Source organism: Trichomonas vaginalis, chromosome IV (genome assembly GCF_026262505.1).
Source record: "Trichomonas vaginalis G3 chromosome IV, whole genome shotgun sequence".
NCBI lineage: Eukaryota > Parabasalia > Trichomonadida > Trichomonadidae > Trichomonas > Trichomonas vaginalis.
In genome coordinates, this window is record NC_067206.1 from 14255228 (window position 1) to 14270912 (window position 15685).

Here is a 15685-nt window from a genome sequence, read left to right on the forward strand (position 1 = left end):
TATTTTTTTTAAATTTACTCAGAAAAATTTTTCTTTGTATATACGCCGTTCTGAATATCTAAAAGATTTTTGACATTTGCCAAGAATGTACGTTTAGAAGCTGCCATATAACCATACTCTTGACAATATTGTTTATATGAATCGTACAATGACCTTTCATCTAAACACTCAAAGTTAGTCTCATCTATGAACAGTTCATATACACTCTTGTTTGCTTCTAACAATGTTTGTCTTTCTTCGGTATGTGGAATTTGTCTTGGATTGAACTTTGAAATATCTAATGTCATGAAATATGAGAACAAGTGGTTGTAAAAGTTAGGTGTCAAAGTTTCTGCTAAGTCGTCAAAATATTCTGTATCTTGCATATGAGAATCTGACGTTCTGACAACTACATATCTTCTGTCAGAACTTTCTAACTTCATCGGAACAACATTGTTTGAAACCATGACGAAGTTTGCAACATTTTCACAAACTCTTTGGTCTCTATACTTTCTTTCAACAACTCCAACTTTGTCTGTTATAAGACTCTTCAAAGCATCTGAGTTTAAAACCTTTGTTGTATCTATACTTTGAAGTTCGTTACATACTATAAGTTTCATATTCTCTATTGAAGAGTTAAATTTACCGCAGATGTTTTCTAAGTTTGTCATATTAGGGTTCGAATAGCCCTCTAACAGTTTGCATAAGATATCTGTAAAGAAAGTGTTCTTACCAGTTCCTTGTTTTCCAATTATGATGAGAGCAGTTTCATTTTTAGCACTTGGATATTGTAAGATGTTTGCAAACCAACATAAGATATACTCATAAACCTTTTCGTTTCCATTGCATATAATTTCTTTGACATGGTCTAACCAAGCTTCTATAATATTTTCTTTCCATTCTACTTGTTCGTATTTATATCCAGTGAAGATAGAATAGAAGTTTGGAGAAGGTGTATAGAACTTTATACCACGAACTGAAAAATCTTCTAACTTTGACAATAAGATATCCCAAGCATCTAACATCTTCATACCAACTTGTACGACTTTTATTTTCTTAAGTTTCTGTCTACATTCTTGTTCTGAAACTATGGTTGCTCTTGGTTTGTTAAAGACAACATCCCATTCTTTCATGACATAACATTCTGGGGCAGAGTCGACATAAATGACTAAACGTTTCAAATTCTCGACTGCTTTGTTATAGTCTCTAAATGGACACATATTTCTGAACGCTTGGAAGTCATAAAAATCTGAAACGTCTATTCTGTACATTTTTATAAAAATAAAAAAAATATTTTTTTTATTCTTGACTTTGTTGTTGCATTTGTTCCATTTGTTGCATTTGTTGTTCTTGAGCTATTTGTTGTTGAAGTTGTTCTTGTAGTACAATACTTTCACCAGTTGCATCTTCCAATTCGAAACTTTCTGCCGTCATTGACAAATACATAGGACATAAAAGTTTTACAGGAACAAAGTTTGCGTCAACTAATGTCAAGTTTATGTTTGCCAAAGTGTTTGAGTTTACTAAAGCTGAAAACTCTGCATTCGAATGAACAATAGGCAAACCAGCAGAGAAAGTGTTGTTTATACGCATGAGTATCTTTTGGTCATAGTAGTTTCTGTCGACATTCGAATAGCACTTTGAACCTAAGTTTGAAACAATATATAAAATAGGTGTACTTAAAGTCAATGGAACAGACAAACCTTGTATGACACCTTTTCCTGTTATAGGAAACTGTTGGTAGTAAAAACCAGATATAAGTTTTGTATTATAGCTCATATCGTTTATACTAAACTCAGTCGGACATCCAAACATAATGAAACCTGCTCTAGTTGCAGCACATGTTACATCCGTCCTTAAAGTATTAAATAAGTCAACAAAACCTGTTGGTGGTATATCTGAGTAAGTATCTTCAAAGAAGTATTTTTTACCATTCACAACAACAAAGTCTTCTGGTGTCAAAAGAGCAAAACAGGCTTTAGTCGTCATCGTGTTTAAGGTCAGTTTACAATATCGTCCTTGAGGACTTTGTAAGTTTGTTGTTATAGAATTATATGACTCAGGGTTTTTAGTCGTAATAGTATAAACCACTATGTCTTCTGCCATTTACTTAGCAAGTAAATTTTAATGAAATGTTGTGGTCGTCAAATATTTTTATGACGTCTGGGAAACTATATTTTAAGTTCAACGTTTCACCTCCTTTCATAACGTATATCTTGTCAATGACATTATATGAAACACCACAGCAAGCAATGTCGGGCTCTATTTCTTTGATGTTTATATCGTCTGCCTCTGTCAAAAGTTTCAATAGTTCTTTCAAAACTTCATGAGGTGCGATGACATATGAGTTCACTTTTACAGGGTTGTGCTCAACCAAGTTTAACATTATACCTAAAGCTTGACAAATCTTCTCCTGAGTTTTAAGTTTATCTTTCAGTTGTTTGTAGTCATTTCGAATATCTGCAACAGAACTTAAGTCTCTGCTAACTTCAGGATATGTTGGTTGTTCTTTTACAGGAACTATTGTTATACCATCTTCGTCTTCGTATGGTTTCCCCACTTCAACATCTCTTTCTTTGACATTGACAACAACACTTTGACTGTTTGTTTGAGTTGGTGAATTTAACTTCACATCTGCCACCGCCATTAAACCTTTTGAAACACTTACGCTTCTATTTTTCGGAAATGACATTTTACTTAGAATAAAAAGATGGACGTATTTGAGTATCTCTTCGAATTGAAGCAAAACAAAGTTTACACACACAAACAATACAAATACATTGACAGAATAGTTCTTTATACAAACAATGGAAAATGTTATAGAATAGCAGTCTTTGCTGAACCAAAATATTTTCATAAAGCAAAGAAAGTTGGTATAACCGAGATGGTGAAAGTTCTTGAAGCAGACAAAAATATAACAACAAAACTGACCGATATTTCTAAAGGTAAGTTTATAATACAATACTATGTCAAAACTGGCGTACTGTCAATATTTGACGGAGAGAAGTCAGTTCAAGAACAACTTACTGACCTGCTGCCAAAATCTGCTCGATGGAAGCTGTCGTTATACCAATCTGAGGAGCCCCAGCAGGTTTCATCGAACGAATTTTCAAAAGAGCATCTTCCGTGAAAAGTGCTATTGGTTTTGTAAACTTCTTTGCTTTCAATTCATCTGGACCGTCTCTGTCACCAGTATATTGTATTTGAACTGTACCAACAGTTGAAATACCACCCATAAAGTCTTCTGAGTCAGCAAATGGAATGCCAAAAAAAACGGTCTCCATTTGTATATTGAGTTTTTTGAGCTCCTGTATGAGTCCATACTTTCACATATGGCATAATAGAACTTTGCATTTCAGGGTTAATGGTTGTTGTGAAGTTGTTGTTAAAGTTCATAGCATCTAATGTCAAGTTGTATGACCTCATATCCTCAACTGTAGAATATTCTTCTCTTGGATAGTATTTGCCATCTATGTTTATATGGTATTTAATACCAGGGTTGTAGAAGCAAGAATAGTCATTTATAGTTCGTCTGAACAGTACAAACATAGTATCTGCATGTTTCATTGCAGTTGTTAAAGCAATATCTGTTCTTGCACCTGGGTCAGCACTTTGGTTTCCAACTTCACCTGCAAAGTCTTTGACAGATATTTGGTGTATAGGGAACATAAGTGGAACTGCAATATATTTGGCAGCTAAAGCATTTGAAATATCTGGGTCCAACATATAGACTGCAAGTCTGCTTTCTATTCTCTTGCATTCAAACTTTTCGCATGTGAACTTAACTGGGTCCCAAGCATCTCCAGCAGCATTGAAATAATAGTTTACTTCAGTGTTGAGGTTTGAGAAACCAAAGTCTAAGTCAACTTTGTTTTTGCAAAAGTCGGCGAATGACATTTTATTTGTTCCCACTACTTCTGTAAGAGTGAATGGGTCTTGTGTTGGTGCAATGACTAAGTTATTTTGCTTGGAGTAAGTTCGATAGAAATTTTTCCTGCCCAGTTTGGCAAGTATCTTAAAAACCTGAAGATGAGGAAAGATGACAAAGGAACTCTAAGTTTCAGTTTTACTTTGGTTACTGCTGCTGCAGTTTGTCCAGAAAGGTCAACATAAACTCCTGGAACGTTAGGGTCAAGTCTTCTTATTTTCTCAATAGTTGCATACTGGTCTGTTTGTTCTCTAGCTTGTGGTTGTACTGAGTTTCTCAAAGCGAACCATTCATAGTTTGCCCATGTTACTGTTTGAACTAAGTCAGAGTTAGAATATATCTTATATCCCATGAAAACTTCTGGAGCATATTGGTATCCGACATAGAAAATTCCATTGCAACCTTTCTTGTCAGACAACTTGGCAGAAGGTTTTATTTCAATGTCTTGTTCCACGTATAAGAAAGAGTTGTCAATAGAAATAATATGAAACCTGTCGCAAGCAATATCTACTGTTGTTGAAGAACCTTCTCCAAACTCACCTACATTTCCATAAGAAACAGCAGTTGTATATTCGTAAGTTCCAGGAACTATTTCTGACCTTCTAATGGCATTGTCGCATTCGTTATACCATTCGGAAACATTTCCATTCATGGCATCCAAAACTGTTGGCGTTATATTCTGAGCGGCGTACATTTCATATGAGTAAAAATATAGAATAGTTGGATTTATATGTCATAATAGAACCCACTCCGACCAAGCTTTACTTTCTTCCTGACTGAGTTTTTAACTCTTCTTTTTCCTTCATTGCCCTCTGCTTGAAGTTGTTGCATCTTTGCATTATGTTCATCTAGTATGTTGCAAATTTCCCATGTCCTTTTTGCCTTTTGGCTCTGGTCGCCCATCTCAGGTAACCTATATCCTAGAAAGAGTTTGTCATAGTCTGTATTTGAGTCTTCGCGTATTGTTTGCATGACTCTTTCCTGAGTTTCCGGTTCAAGCGCTTCAAACAGTGCCTGTCCATATGGAATAAGCTCGTTTCCAAATATATGTTTTTGTAGCCATTCTGGTTTTCTTTCCATGTTACCAATTATATCTTTTGTGAATGGGAAAGCTTTTACCCAATCTTTCAGTCTTGCGTCGTTTATTTCTGTAGTTGGTTTTATTTTGTCAAGGAACATGTTTTTTCAATACTAACATTTCATTTGGTACTGTCCATTTGAGTTTTCTTAAATATTCATCCCTTCTCGATTCATCGTCTGCAAAGTAAGTTTTTATGACATTTTGTAAACTTTCGTTTGCAAGGTCATGTACAATAGGTTCTCTTCCTTCTCTCTCCCTAACTTTCTTTCTAAACTCTTCACCAAATATACCATCTTTATGGTTCTGTGTAGTTCTTTGAGATAAATGTTCTAGAACGTCAGGTGTTATATTTCCATCAGCCATGTTCATTTCATACTGGTCCAAAATATCTGCATGTTTCATATCTTTCAATGGCATTAAAGCCGCGCTTAAAATACCAGCTATATCTGGTTCACCATTGACTTCCATTGCGTCTACAACTTCTTGGAATTGAGGTTGTAAGTTTATGAACCACCTATCCGGATTAGCTTTATGACCCCATCTCATTGTAGTTCCATCGTCTGCAGAAACAAAAGTAGGTTTGTTTCCATCTTGGTTAGGTTCTGAATGAACTTTAAACAATGTTTCATTTCTATATGTTTTCTTGAAATTTAACCTTTTATTTTCACCGAGTTCATCCGAAGATTGAACGTTAAATGCTCGTAAGTAAAAAGGGTTGTTGTATTTGTGTACATTTTTTTTCAGTTCTTCCATTCTATGCTGGATATTTTCATCTGATGTTGGAGTCTTTTGTATGTCGGCAAACATTTTTCGATATTCTTCTACTATGTCAGCCGAATCTTTCTTAGACTCTTGGAAAGATTCCATATTCACCTCATGCTCTTGTTGAGGGTCAAGATTTTTCGGCTGTTCCAAATCTTCATCTAGTTCTGTGAAGTTAGTTTCCAAAGGAAGGACTTGTTCGTTTCCTTCAGGCTCTTCTAGCTGTTGTTGCTGAACTATTTCTTCCATGTCTGGTTGTATCTGAACTAGTTCTTCCTGTGGAGTTTCTTGTACCTCATCTGCTGGCATTTCATATATTCCGAGACCGTTTTCAACAATTTCCCTATCTACGTCATCCGCATTCATAAGCTTTTGTTCTTTCGTTCCGTCTCTATTTTTTACGCGTTTCATGACGAAAGTTGAATTGTCATTTAGCTCTGACATCAAATATCTCGGAGTAAATTCATCCATGTCATTTGGATGATATGCTATTAAATCATATCCCTTAGCGAGCTTGTATTTTCCAGGTTTGAGATTATATCCGTTTTGGTGCTGAGCCATAAAGCTAAATAGGTTCGGGTCAGTATTTCCATCCTTGAACTTTCCAATAGCTTCTTTATATCTGTCACTAAAGTCAATACTATCTGGGAAACCACACTCTTCTTTAAGCATTTTTAAGAATTCTTGGTTTCCTTGTTCTCTACTTCTTTTATGTCCTTGCTCTGTTTGTGGTTGTTGTGGTGCAGTGTTTTGAACTGTTGGTTGTGGTGCAGTGTTTTGAACTGTTGGTTGTTGTGCTGGTTGTTGTTGTTGTTGTGTTGGTTTTGGTGCATGCCTGTGTCTGTGTCCATGTGACGATGTAAATGTTTTAGGTAGTCCTGGTGCAGGTGCTTCTCTTGGAGGGTTTGGTGGTATATAAGTTCCACCAGCTGGCACATATGTTCCATCTGCAGCGTAATGTCCTACCTGACTTTTCGTTTTTAAGAAAGCATTTACTAGGTCTGTTTTGGTCTGTTGTAACTCTTTTTCTTGACTTTTCACAACAGTTGCTCTAACGGCGTCATAGGCACTTTGAACTGCCTGTCTCGTTGCTGCATCTGTTATTTTCGTCATATTTTGTGCTACTTCTCTTAACTCGTTGTCGAAACCTTCAGACTTCAGTTTCTTTCCAGATGAGAAGTCGTTCACTTGTTTCACCTTACTATGAAGAGCTTCGAAGGCGTTCTTAAAGTCAGCATTCGTTAAAGCTTCATTTGAACTGTCTTCATCCGCTTGTATTTTTGTCCTTATTGACCCTATAAGCTGGGCTGCTTTAGCGTTGGCTTGGGCATCTAACCAGTCATTGTTAGCTTTTATATATTCTGCGCTTTTCATTGCCTTTTGCATGGCTGCGTCGTTATTTTTACTTTCTTGTGCTAAGTTTTCATACTGTACGGTTTGGTTTTGCAACTGTAAAAGTTTTTCTGCCTTTACATTTGCTTCAACTTCCTTTTTATACTCATCGCTATCCATATATGTCTTCAGGGCTTTTTGTTTTATTTCTTCATCTTTCAGTACTTTATATCGAGTAGTATGGTTTTTCAAATTTATGACATCTTGTTCCATTTTTTGCTACTTCTGTGCTTTTTCTGACACTTTTTTCGCATATTCCTCTGTACTTAGTTCTTTCAGTTGTTCTTCTTTCTTCTTTTTCTCTACGTTTAACTCATTGAGTTTCTTTGTGTGTCTGTCATATTCTAGTTTCTTTTCGTTTTCACTTATTTGCTTCTGTATGTCTATGTTGACTTTTGACATCTGTTATTTGATTTTTGAGTGAACTCAAATTCATTTGACTTTGAGGGTTATAGGCTGTTCCGTCTGCAGCTCCACCATAGCCTGCCATTTTCGCTAAAAGTGCCGCTCTTAAACCTCCACTCTGTGCACCAAGAACTCGGTTTAAAAGCATAGGATTGCTTGACATTTGTTGCAACATAGTGGGGTCATTCAGCATTTGTTGTTGCAACTGTTGTTGTGGTGTCAGTTTTACTTTTGGATGTTTCAATGCTCCCTTCCTCTTACGTATATTCTTACGTAGCTTACGTGGCATTTTAAGTGAAGTTAAAAAGCGGTTTTTGACAGATGTTTTATTGTGACTTCTTCGTAAAGACTTTGTTGAGATTTCTTCGTAAATGAGTGTAAATGACCCAAAATATATTTTAGGGTAGAAGGGTATATCTAACCCTTTTCTAACCTCTTTTCTACCCTCTTGAATTTTCATGAATTTCTTCGTAAATGTTTTGTCAAGACTTCTTCGTAAAGACTGTTTGAGACTTCTTCGTAAAGACTTTGTTGAGACTTCTTCGTAAATGAGTGTAAATGACCCAAAAATATATTTTAGGGTAGAAGGGTATATCTAACCTCTTTTCTAACCTCTTTTCTAACCTCTTGAATTTTCATGAATTTCTTCGTAAAGACTTTGTTAAGACTTCTTCGTAAAGACTTTGTTGAGACTTCTTCGTAAAGACTTTGTTAAGACTTCTTCGTAAAGACTTTGTTGAGACTTCTTCGTAAAGACTTTGTTAAGACTTCTTCGTAAATGACCCTAGTAGTATATTTTTGGTGTAAATTTCATGAAAATTCAAGAGGGTAGAAAAGAGGTTAGAAAAGAGGTTAGATATACCCTTCTACCCTAAAATATATTTTTGGTGTAAATTTCATGAAAATTCAAGAGGGTAGAAAAGAGGTTAGAAAAGAGGTTAGATATACCCTTCTACCCTAAAATATATTTTTGGTGTAAATTTCATGAAAATTCAAGAGGGTAGAAAAGAGGTTAGAAAAGAGGTTAGATATACCCTTCTACCCTAAAATATATTTTTGGTGTAAATTTCATGAAAATTCTGAGTAAAATGACAGATGTTTATATGACACTTTCTCCGGTTTATAGGACCTCTCTCATATTCTAAACATCAACATCAGGGCTAGAAGGCACGAAGTGCCTGGAAGCCCCACTACCTTTTTTTTTTTTTTTTTTTTTTTTTTAGTTTGTAATGGGCTTTCATGGAGCTCAAAAATTCGCAAAAAAATGATTATGTAAAATTGAAATTGTCCATTTTTTGCACTAGAAGGAAAACCATTTTTCAAGTGTTTATTTTTCTGGCTTCAAACTTACCTTAAACATCTAAATTGAAGGTCCCGTCATAGGGGCGTAAGTGTACCCTTAAAGAAATAGAAAAATTCTGAGATTCTCTCAATTTTTTTGACACACAAACTTTCAATCCCTATATTCTAAGGTCAAGAGTTAATAATTTTGGTCAGGAGGGTGTAAATATAAATCACCATATAGTACCTAATATGATTGCTATACTTTTCAGCTAGTAAAATAAAGATATTTTAATTTTTTCATAGCATGTCAGAAAGTGATAAGTGCAAAATTAGATTTTCTATATAATGTTAAAAAAAAGTTATCATATGCAATAGAATTCGCGTCCCTGACAAAAGTCATAGTATGTGGGACAAGATTCTATTCTCTCTATTATCATTATTATTAATAAACACGAAAAAAATTTATAAAACAAATAAAAAAATAAAAATAAAAAATTATTTTTCATATTTCTCTATAAGAGATTGAATCATTCTAATAGTTATTGGCTTTGTCAAGAAAGAGTCCATTCCAGCAGACAAACACGCGTTTTCGTCCTCTTTCGAGTGACTTGCAGTCAAAGCAACAATTGGGATTTTTGACCATTTTTCACCAGATTCTCTTATTGCTCTAGCGCAAGAAGGTCCATCCATTACAGGCATGTGTTGGTCGAGTATTACAACATCAAATCTCTCATTATTCAGCATTTTCAAAGCATCAGCACCGTTATCAACAATTACAGCGTCTGTTGCCAATTTTTCGAAAACTTTTCTCATAACTAATTGATTTGTTGCGTTATCTTCAGCCAAAAGAACTTTCAAATGGTTTCCTATTGACATTTTCTTTTTCATTATCTTCTTTCTCCAAATCAAATCAGAGAACAGCCTTGGCAAATCTTTAATCCATTGTCTGACATTTATAACGTTATTTAAAACGGTCTGAGGAATTTCAGGACCCAAAACATTCGCAATTTGTACGTCAGGATACTTTTTCATGATTTCTTTCACTTGTTCGATACATTCTTCTTTGTTTTCTATCAAAATAAGACTCAAATGCTCATTAATCAATTCTACATCACTAATCAAAGCATGACAGAAAAATTCACAATGTGGCTGACAAATTTGAAAGACTCTTTGGCCGGCCAAATTCAATATTTGATGATGTTGCTTGTTTTTCAATGTACTAGGAATAAATGGTATAAGTTCACTTTCATATGGAAAAGTGATAGTAAAAGTGGTTCCTCTGCCAGTGTCACTTTTCAAAGTGATGTGACCATTTATCAATTGAAGCATTTTATTTACGAGAGCCAAACCGACACCTATTCCACCGTAAGACCTCGTGATCGAGTTATCTCCCTGCAGGAAAATTCCGAAAATTTTCTGTTGGAAATCATGCGAAATGCCGATACCGGTATCGGCGATGATAAGTTTAAGGTTATCGTCAGATGACACTGAAATTGTTATTGACCCTTTTTTAGTGAATTTGACAGCGTTTGAGACCAAATTTGAGGCAACACGAGCGAATATATGTGGATCTCCATGGACAACTGTTGCAAGTTTCGGATCAATTATTGGATTAAATAATATTCCGTTCTTTGCAGCTTGTTTCATCTGTTTGTTGAGAGAATCCGCGAGTACCTGCAATGGATCGAAGTCTGTGAACGAAGGATGCATCTGGTTCTGTTCAATTTTGGCCAAATCCAAAATATCATTTAATAATTCAAGAAGAGACTGAAAACTATCCGAAAGGATCTCCATGTTATCACTATACTTCTGAACTACATCAGTTGACATCAGTAGTTCAAGTAATCCGGACATTCCATTCAGAGGATTTCGGATCTCGTGTGACATGTTTGCCAAAAACCTTGTTTTCGCAGTTGCAGCGTCAACGAATCTGGCTTTCTCTATTCTCAAATGCTCTTCTGCATTCTTTGTGGCTGTGATATCGATCATTAACAGTAAAATACTCGTTGGACCACTCCGAATGCCTCGGATTGAGAACCATCTGACTGTATTCATCATTACAGGAGCATCGATCGAAAACGGTTTTTTATCGGCGATGCAAGTTTTGAATGCCGAAAAAACATTTTCTTGGTATTCCATAGGGATATTGAACATAATTGTTGATCTGTTTGCAATGGAAGTGGCTCTTGGGTCTGGCCATTGACTGTATACCCTTACGGGGTTCTCTGTGTCGTCGTAACTCCAAATTGAAACTCTTCCGGTTGATAATGCAATGGAAACACTCTTCTCGATATCTCTGACTTCTTGTTCGCGCTTACTCCTATCATCTGTCGATAACGCTACAATACGAAGCAAATCCGCGCATGTACAACTCACATTTACCTGATAATGTCTTCCGCAGTAATGGAATTCAGCGGTAAGTGAAGAGTCTTTGTACTGGAGAACATGCGTTACTGCTGCTTCGACGTTCTTTGAATCTCCACTGGATAATTTTTCGACAAATTTCCAGAAATCGATACCGAGGGATGAAAATAGGGTTTCCTTACGACGCTGTGCGATGACCCATATGAGGCAATCCATTCCAAAGTTCGCAGTAAACTTAATATTATCATTTTCGTTTTGTAACTGCAGAATGTAGCCACCGTGTTCAAAGAACGATATCATGTACGTCAAGTGAGATACTTTCAGGAAGCAACTCTTCCTTCTTTCGAGGATTCCCTTTGGAATTAATCTGATTAAGCGTAAAGAGCGATCAGAATGCTGTGAGAATAGCGGGGATCCATCGTCATTGAACACAGTACCAATACTTTCCGATATAATGAACTTGTCGTAGTTAATAATGAACCTATCATCAGGAGATTCGTTCGGAATCAGCTTTTCCTTGTATTCGTCGAACCTTCTTGCGGGAGATCTTATGAATTTGGCAACAGCGCCTCCGAAAAACAATGCCAGGAGCTGCGTCATGGCTCTTTCTGGTCCTCTTATTACAGAGGTGTTACAATGACGTAAATAAGCCGTAATGACGATAGAATCGGCTATTTTTACACCGCCACCGTAAACTCTTTTATCGTTTAATGTTGTAACTGAAAAATCAGTGAAAATCTGGTCATTAGGAGGACATAAGTTAGGTATTATTGATCGTAGAGCCTTTTGATCATCATCGTCTCCATTGATATGTATAATATTCTCTCTGTCGCCTGTTAATATGAGAAACATTGAAGATTGACAGTCAATTGCATGGGAAACCCAGCCAAAAAGGTTCCTCAGCTCTTCAATACTGCTGCATTTGCAGAATGTTCGAGTCATAAAACCTAAAAGTAAATAAATCGAAGAAGCAAGTTTTGAAAAGCTGTGAAGGATCTGGGAGGTAACTACTGGTGAACAGGTGATCTGCGTATTAGTAACATTGAACGTACAATTGCCTGGAACTGTTGCTGTATTGATAATCGCGGGAAATTCTTGAATTTTCTCTATCTCGTCTGTAATGAAGTAGCAAGAAAAAGGAATCTCGAATTGGCCTATTGTGGATAATGGGAGGCATTTGGTGCGCCATTTTAAGATAACTGAGTAATGTTTCGATGCAGGAAGAATTACTCGGCTTTTGAAGTCAGAAAACTCATTATCGTATGATTTATATGGTCCATTTTTCATCGCTGAATAGCTGTATATCTTATTTGTAACTAATAATTTGAAATCTTTACATCTATAAAGAACAACTTTGTATTTCATCGTACTTATGTAGAGTAATATCAATAACAAGGCACCCCATATGAAATAATAAATATTATGAGAATTTATCGTTAATCTACTTGAATATGACTTTGATTTTGAAATTTGATAGTCAAATAAATCATTTGTTTTTATATAATTTATTGGACATTCTTCTAATTCTGTAATGATATAGCGCGGATGGTTGCCGTTGCCAAAACTAACGTTATATCCAAGATTTATTAGCCGAAAACCTAAAGAAAGAGATTCCCTGCTGGAGGATATGATGGCAACGTTACTACCAACAACTTCTTCATTAAGACATGTATGGAGTAACGATGAATAAAAGAAAGAAAGAAACATTAAAAAAATTCTATCGGAAATTGTAAATTGTTACATTAAATGAAGAAGAAAATTAGTGTGTGACAGATTATCAAACCATGTAATGTAACTAATAATAAGTTGGGGGCGAGTATCATAAGAAAAATTTTTCGAAAAATAGGGGGTGTTAGTATACTCAACCCCCTCATTAATTATCGTTTCTAGAGGAATAGTCACAGAGGCCTTTTTTCAGGTAACCTTTAAGAAGTTTCCGAAAGAGTTTATGCTCATATAACCTCATTTCCAGGTAAATAGGGGGTATTGTTCTACTAAAAGTTTAGTTACATACTGGCCTCGTTTCCTAAGAAACTTAATCAAGAGGCTATCTCAATAAGCCTTGACCAACAGGAATAAGATTTACCATCACTTTTGTGGAATAATTAATCAACATTACCGAAACATGCTTTTAGGTTCTTTGACCTACCTACTTTAATGCAGCATTATTCTTTCGTTCAAGCGTCATTATAAGTAACTCTGTTTGTATTATTTACATTAACTTAAACAATAACCATACGCTTTTCAAGTAAAACCATTACATACCGAATTTTTTATCCAATATTATTGTTGCGTTGAGATCATACATTCAAAAATATGTGAAAATTAATAGTATATGTCGAATTTATTAATTTTCTTGAATAATATTCTCTTTGCTCGAAAAATAATATATTAAATTGTTTATTAAATCAATATTTGCAATTATTTTCAGAGCCAAATAAACCAATATTGTTACTTTATGATTTTGCTTGTTTGATTTGAAATAATTATTCTAATTTTTGAAGGAAATCAAATTTCATGAAATATCTTGAAGTATGTATTTTCAATAAGATACATTTTGCATTAATTTGATGTGAAATTAAATCTGAAATATGCCTTTCATAATAAAGTTAGTTTCATGAGATAAAAATTTAAGTATTACCATAAATATTACATATTGAAAGATGATTGTGGTCGAATTTGGTTTACTATGTGTAAACTGAGAATGGCTTATCAGAATATTCAAAGAGTATTATGAATTGTATTTGGAGAATAACCAGACAAAAGATAAGATTCAATTGCGAATTTAAGAAGCTATAAGTATTTTCAAATATATAAAACTAATGTGAGCACTAGTCTAGTGGATTTTAAAGAAGGATAAGAATTATTATGCAAAAAATATGTAGAAATGTAGTTGTGATGCAAAAATTGAAAATCCATCTTGGAGGATAGTGTGCTATTAATAAAAGGAAATTAAAAAGAAGTAAAAAAATTAAAATTTAGAAAAAATATAAAAATGTAGCATTCTACGGAGAAAATATGATTTCATATATAGATGGAGGTATGAGACTTGATTACTGGACGAAAATCATGATGGTTGCATAAATTTGTTCAAAATATAGAAAAAGAATGATATTTTTTGTTAAGATAAGTAATTATATCTTGGAAGATTTTATATGCATGTATCATGAATGAAAGTTTTCGTTGAATCTGAATAATATTTTCAAAAAAATGTCGACTTTTGGGTTTTAAATGTAATTATGAGTAAATCATCTATTGTATGGAGGTATGAGATACGTGTAGTGTACTGTGATATAAAAAGATTCGTTGAACAACCAAACAAGTAGTGATGAGCTTGCGTCTATCGGTTATTGCTTTAAGATTACGGTAGTTCAGTATTGCATATTCCTTTATCCTATTCCTGTTAGTCAAGGCTTATTGAGATAGCCTCTTGATTAAGTTTCTTAGGAAACGAGGCCAGTATGTAACTAAACTTTTAGTAGAACAATACCCCCTATTTACCTGGAAATGAGGTTATATGAGCATAAACTCTTTCGGAAACTTCTTAAAGGTTACCTGAAAAAAGGCCTCTGTGACTATTCCTCTAGAAACGATAATTAATGAGGGGGTTGAGTATACTAACACCCCCTATTTTTCGAAAAATTTTTCTTATGATGCTCGCCCCTGTTCTCTATGAGTTGTGATGATAATTAATTTTCCTCCATAAAGTCTCTTATTCAATTTGAAAGGGCTTTACTCAGCATTGAGGAGCAGAGTTCGAAACGGAAACATTACATAGTATAATGAGTCTATTTCTTCTAAAAAATTCTATTGATTAAATATAGCCTTTAATATATGTAAAATGAAATGTTGGCAATTCAGACTTACTTCGAAGAAAATCTTGTCACTTTTGACTTACCAGTTCGAATTAAGATATTTAACAACATCAAGACGACCTCTTTTTGATGCACGAATGAGTGGAGTCCATCCATTATTATTCTTTGCTTCTTTATCAGCTCCAACAGAGATAAGATATTTAACAAATTCAAGATGACCATTATCTGATGCACAAAAGAGTGGAGTATCTCCATAATTATTCTTTGCATCTTTATCAGCTCCAACAGAGATAAGATATTCAACAACTTCAAGATGACCATTATCTGATGCCCAAAGGAGTGGAGTAGATCCACCATTATTCTTTGCTTCTTTATCAGCTCCAACAGAGATAAGATATTCAACAACTTCAAGATGACCTTTTGCTGATGCCCAAATGAGTGGAGTCCATCCACCATTATTCTTTGCTTCTTTATCAGCTCCAACAGAGATAAGATAATTAACAACTTCAAGATGACCTTTTCTTGATGCCCAAATGAGTGGCTGATCTAAAGATTCTACTTGTTTATAATCACTATTCTCTATAAGAGATTTAATACGTTCGAGATTTCCTCCTATGCATGCTTGAGTAAGGGGATCTTTTGAAAACATTAAAATTTTTGATTAATTTAAAAAAA

The 15685-nt window shown here is 34.7% G+C and overlaps 7 protein-coding genes and 1 pseudogene across 8 annotated transcripts, besides 4 other annotated features; all 8 read right to left on the reverse strand.

Annotated features, from left to right (window-relative positions):
• Positions 1-8768: part of a mobile genetic element that runs on past the window's edge.
• Positions 15-536, reverse strand: TVAGG3_0089840 (uncharacterized protein; the record flags this gene model as incomplete). Its single annotated transcript, XM_051222410.1, has 1 exon — positions 15-536. A coding segment is annotated over one exon (522 nt), but the record flags the coding sequence as incomplete, so codon positions are not given.
• Positions 1279-2085, reverse strand: TVAGG3_0089850 (uncharacterized protein; the record flags this gene model as incomplete). Its single annotated transcript, XM_051222411.1, has 1 exon — positions 1279-2085. One exon carries the CDS (start codon positions 2083-2085, stop codon positions 1279-1281), a length of 807 nt encoding a protein of 268 aa, XP_051107397.1.
• TVAGG3_0089860 (protein of unknown function, DUF4106 family) lies at positions 2090-2626 on the reverse strand (the record flags this gene model as incomplete). The annotated part of the gene is made up of 1 exon (XM_051222412.1): positions 2090-2626. One exon carries the CDS (start codon positions 2624-2626, stop codon positions 2090-2092), a length of 537 nt encoding a protein of 178 aa, XP_051107398.1.
• Positions 3341-4259, reverse strand: TVAGG3_0089870 (annotated as a pseudogene). Its single transcript has one exon. A coding segment is annotated over exon 1 (919 nt).
• On the reverse strand, positions 4634-4987 carry TVAGG3_0089880 (protein of unknown function, DUF4106 family; the record flags this gene model as incomplete). The annotated part of the gene is made up of 1 exon (XM_051222413.1): positions 4634-4987. One exon carries the CDS (start codon positions 4985-4987, stop codon positions 4634-4636), a length of 354 nt encoding a protein of 117 aa, XP_051107399.1.
• On the reverse strand, positions 6777-7262 carry TVAGG3_0089890 (protein of unknown function, DUF4106 family; the record flags this gene model as incomplete). The annotated part of the gene is made up of 1 exon (XM_051222414.1): positions 6777-7262. A coding segment is annotated over one exon (486 nt), but the record flags the coding sequence as incomplete, so codon positions are not given.
• Positions 8685-8768: a terminal%2Cinverted (terminal inverted repeat of Maverick-3 transposon ID:TVAGG3_0089690).
• A 364-nt stretch (positions 8769-9132) lies between these two features.
• Positions 9133-9157: a mobile genetic element.
• Positions 9133-9157: a terminal%2Cinverted (terminal inverted repeat of tvBac_53III transposon ID:TVAGG3_0089900).
• A 169-nt stretch (positions 9158-9326) lies between these two features.
• On the reverse strand, positions 9327-12923 carry TVAGG3_0089910 (phosphorelay sensor kinase protein; the record flags this gene model as incomplete). The annotated part of the gene is made up of 1 exon (XM_001320822.1): positions 9327-12560. One exon carries the CDS (start codon positions 12558-12560, stop codon positions 9327-9329), a length of 3234 nt encoding a protein of 1077 aa, XP_001320857.1.
• A 2166-nt stretch (positions 12924-15089) lies between these two features.
• Positions 15090-15659, reverse strand: TVAGG3_0089920 (ankyrin repeat protein family; the record flags this gene model as incomplete). The annotated part of the gene is made up of 1 exon (XM_001320823.2): positions 15090-15659. One exon carries the CDS (start codon positions 15657-15659, stop codon positions 15090-15092), a length of 570 nt encoding a protein of 189 aa, XP_001320858.1.
• Positions 15660-15685: the final 26 nt, after the last annotated feature.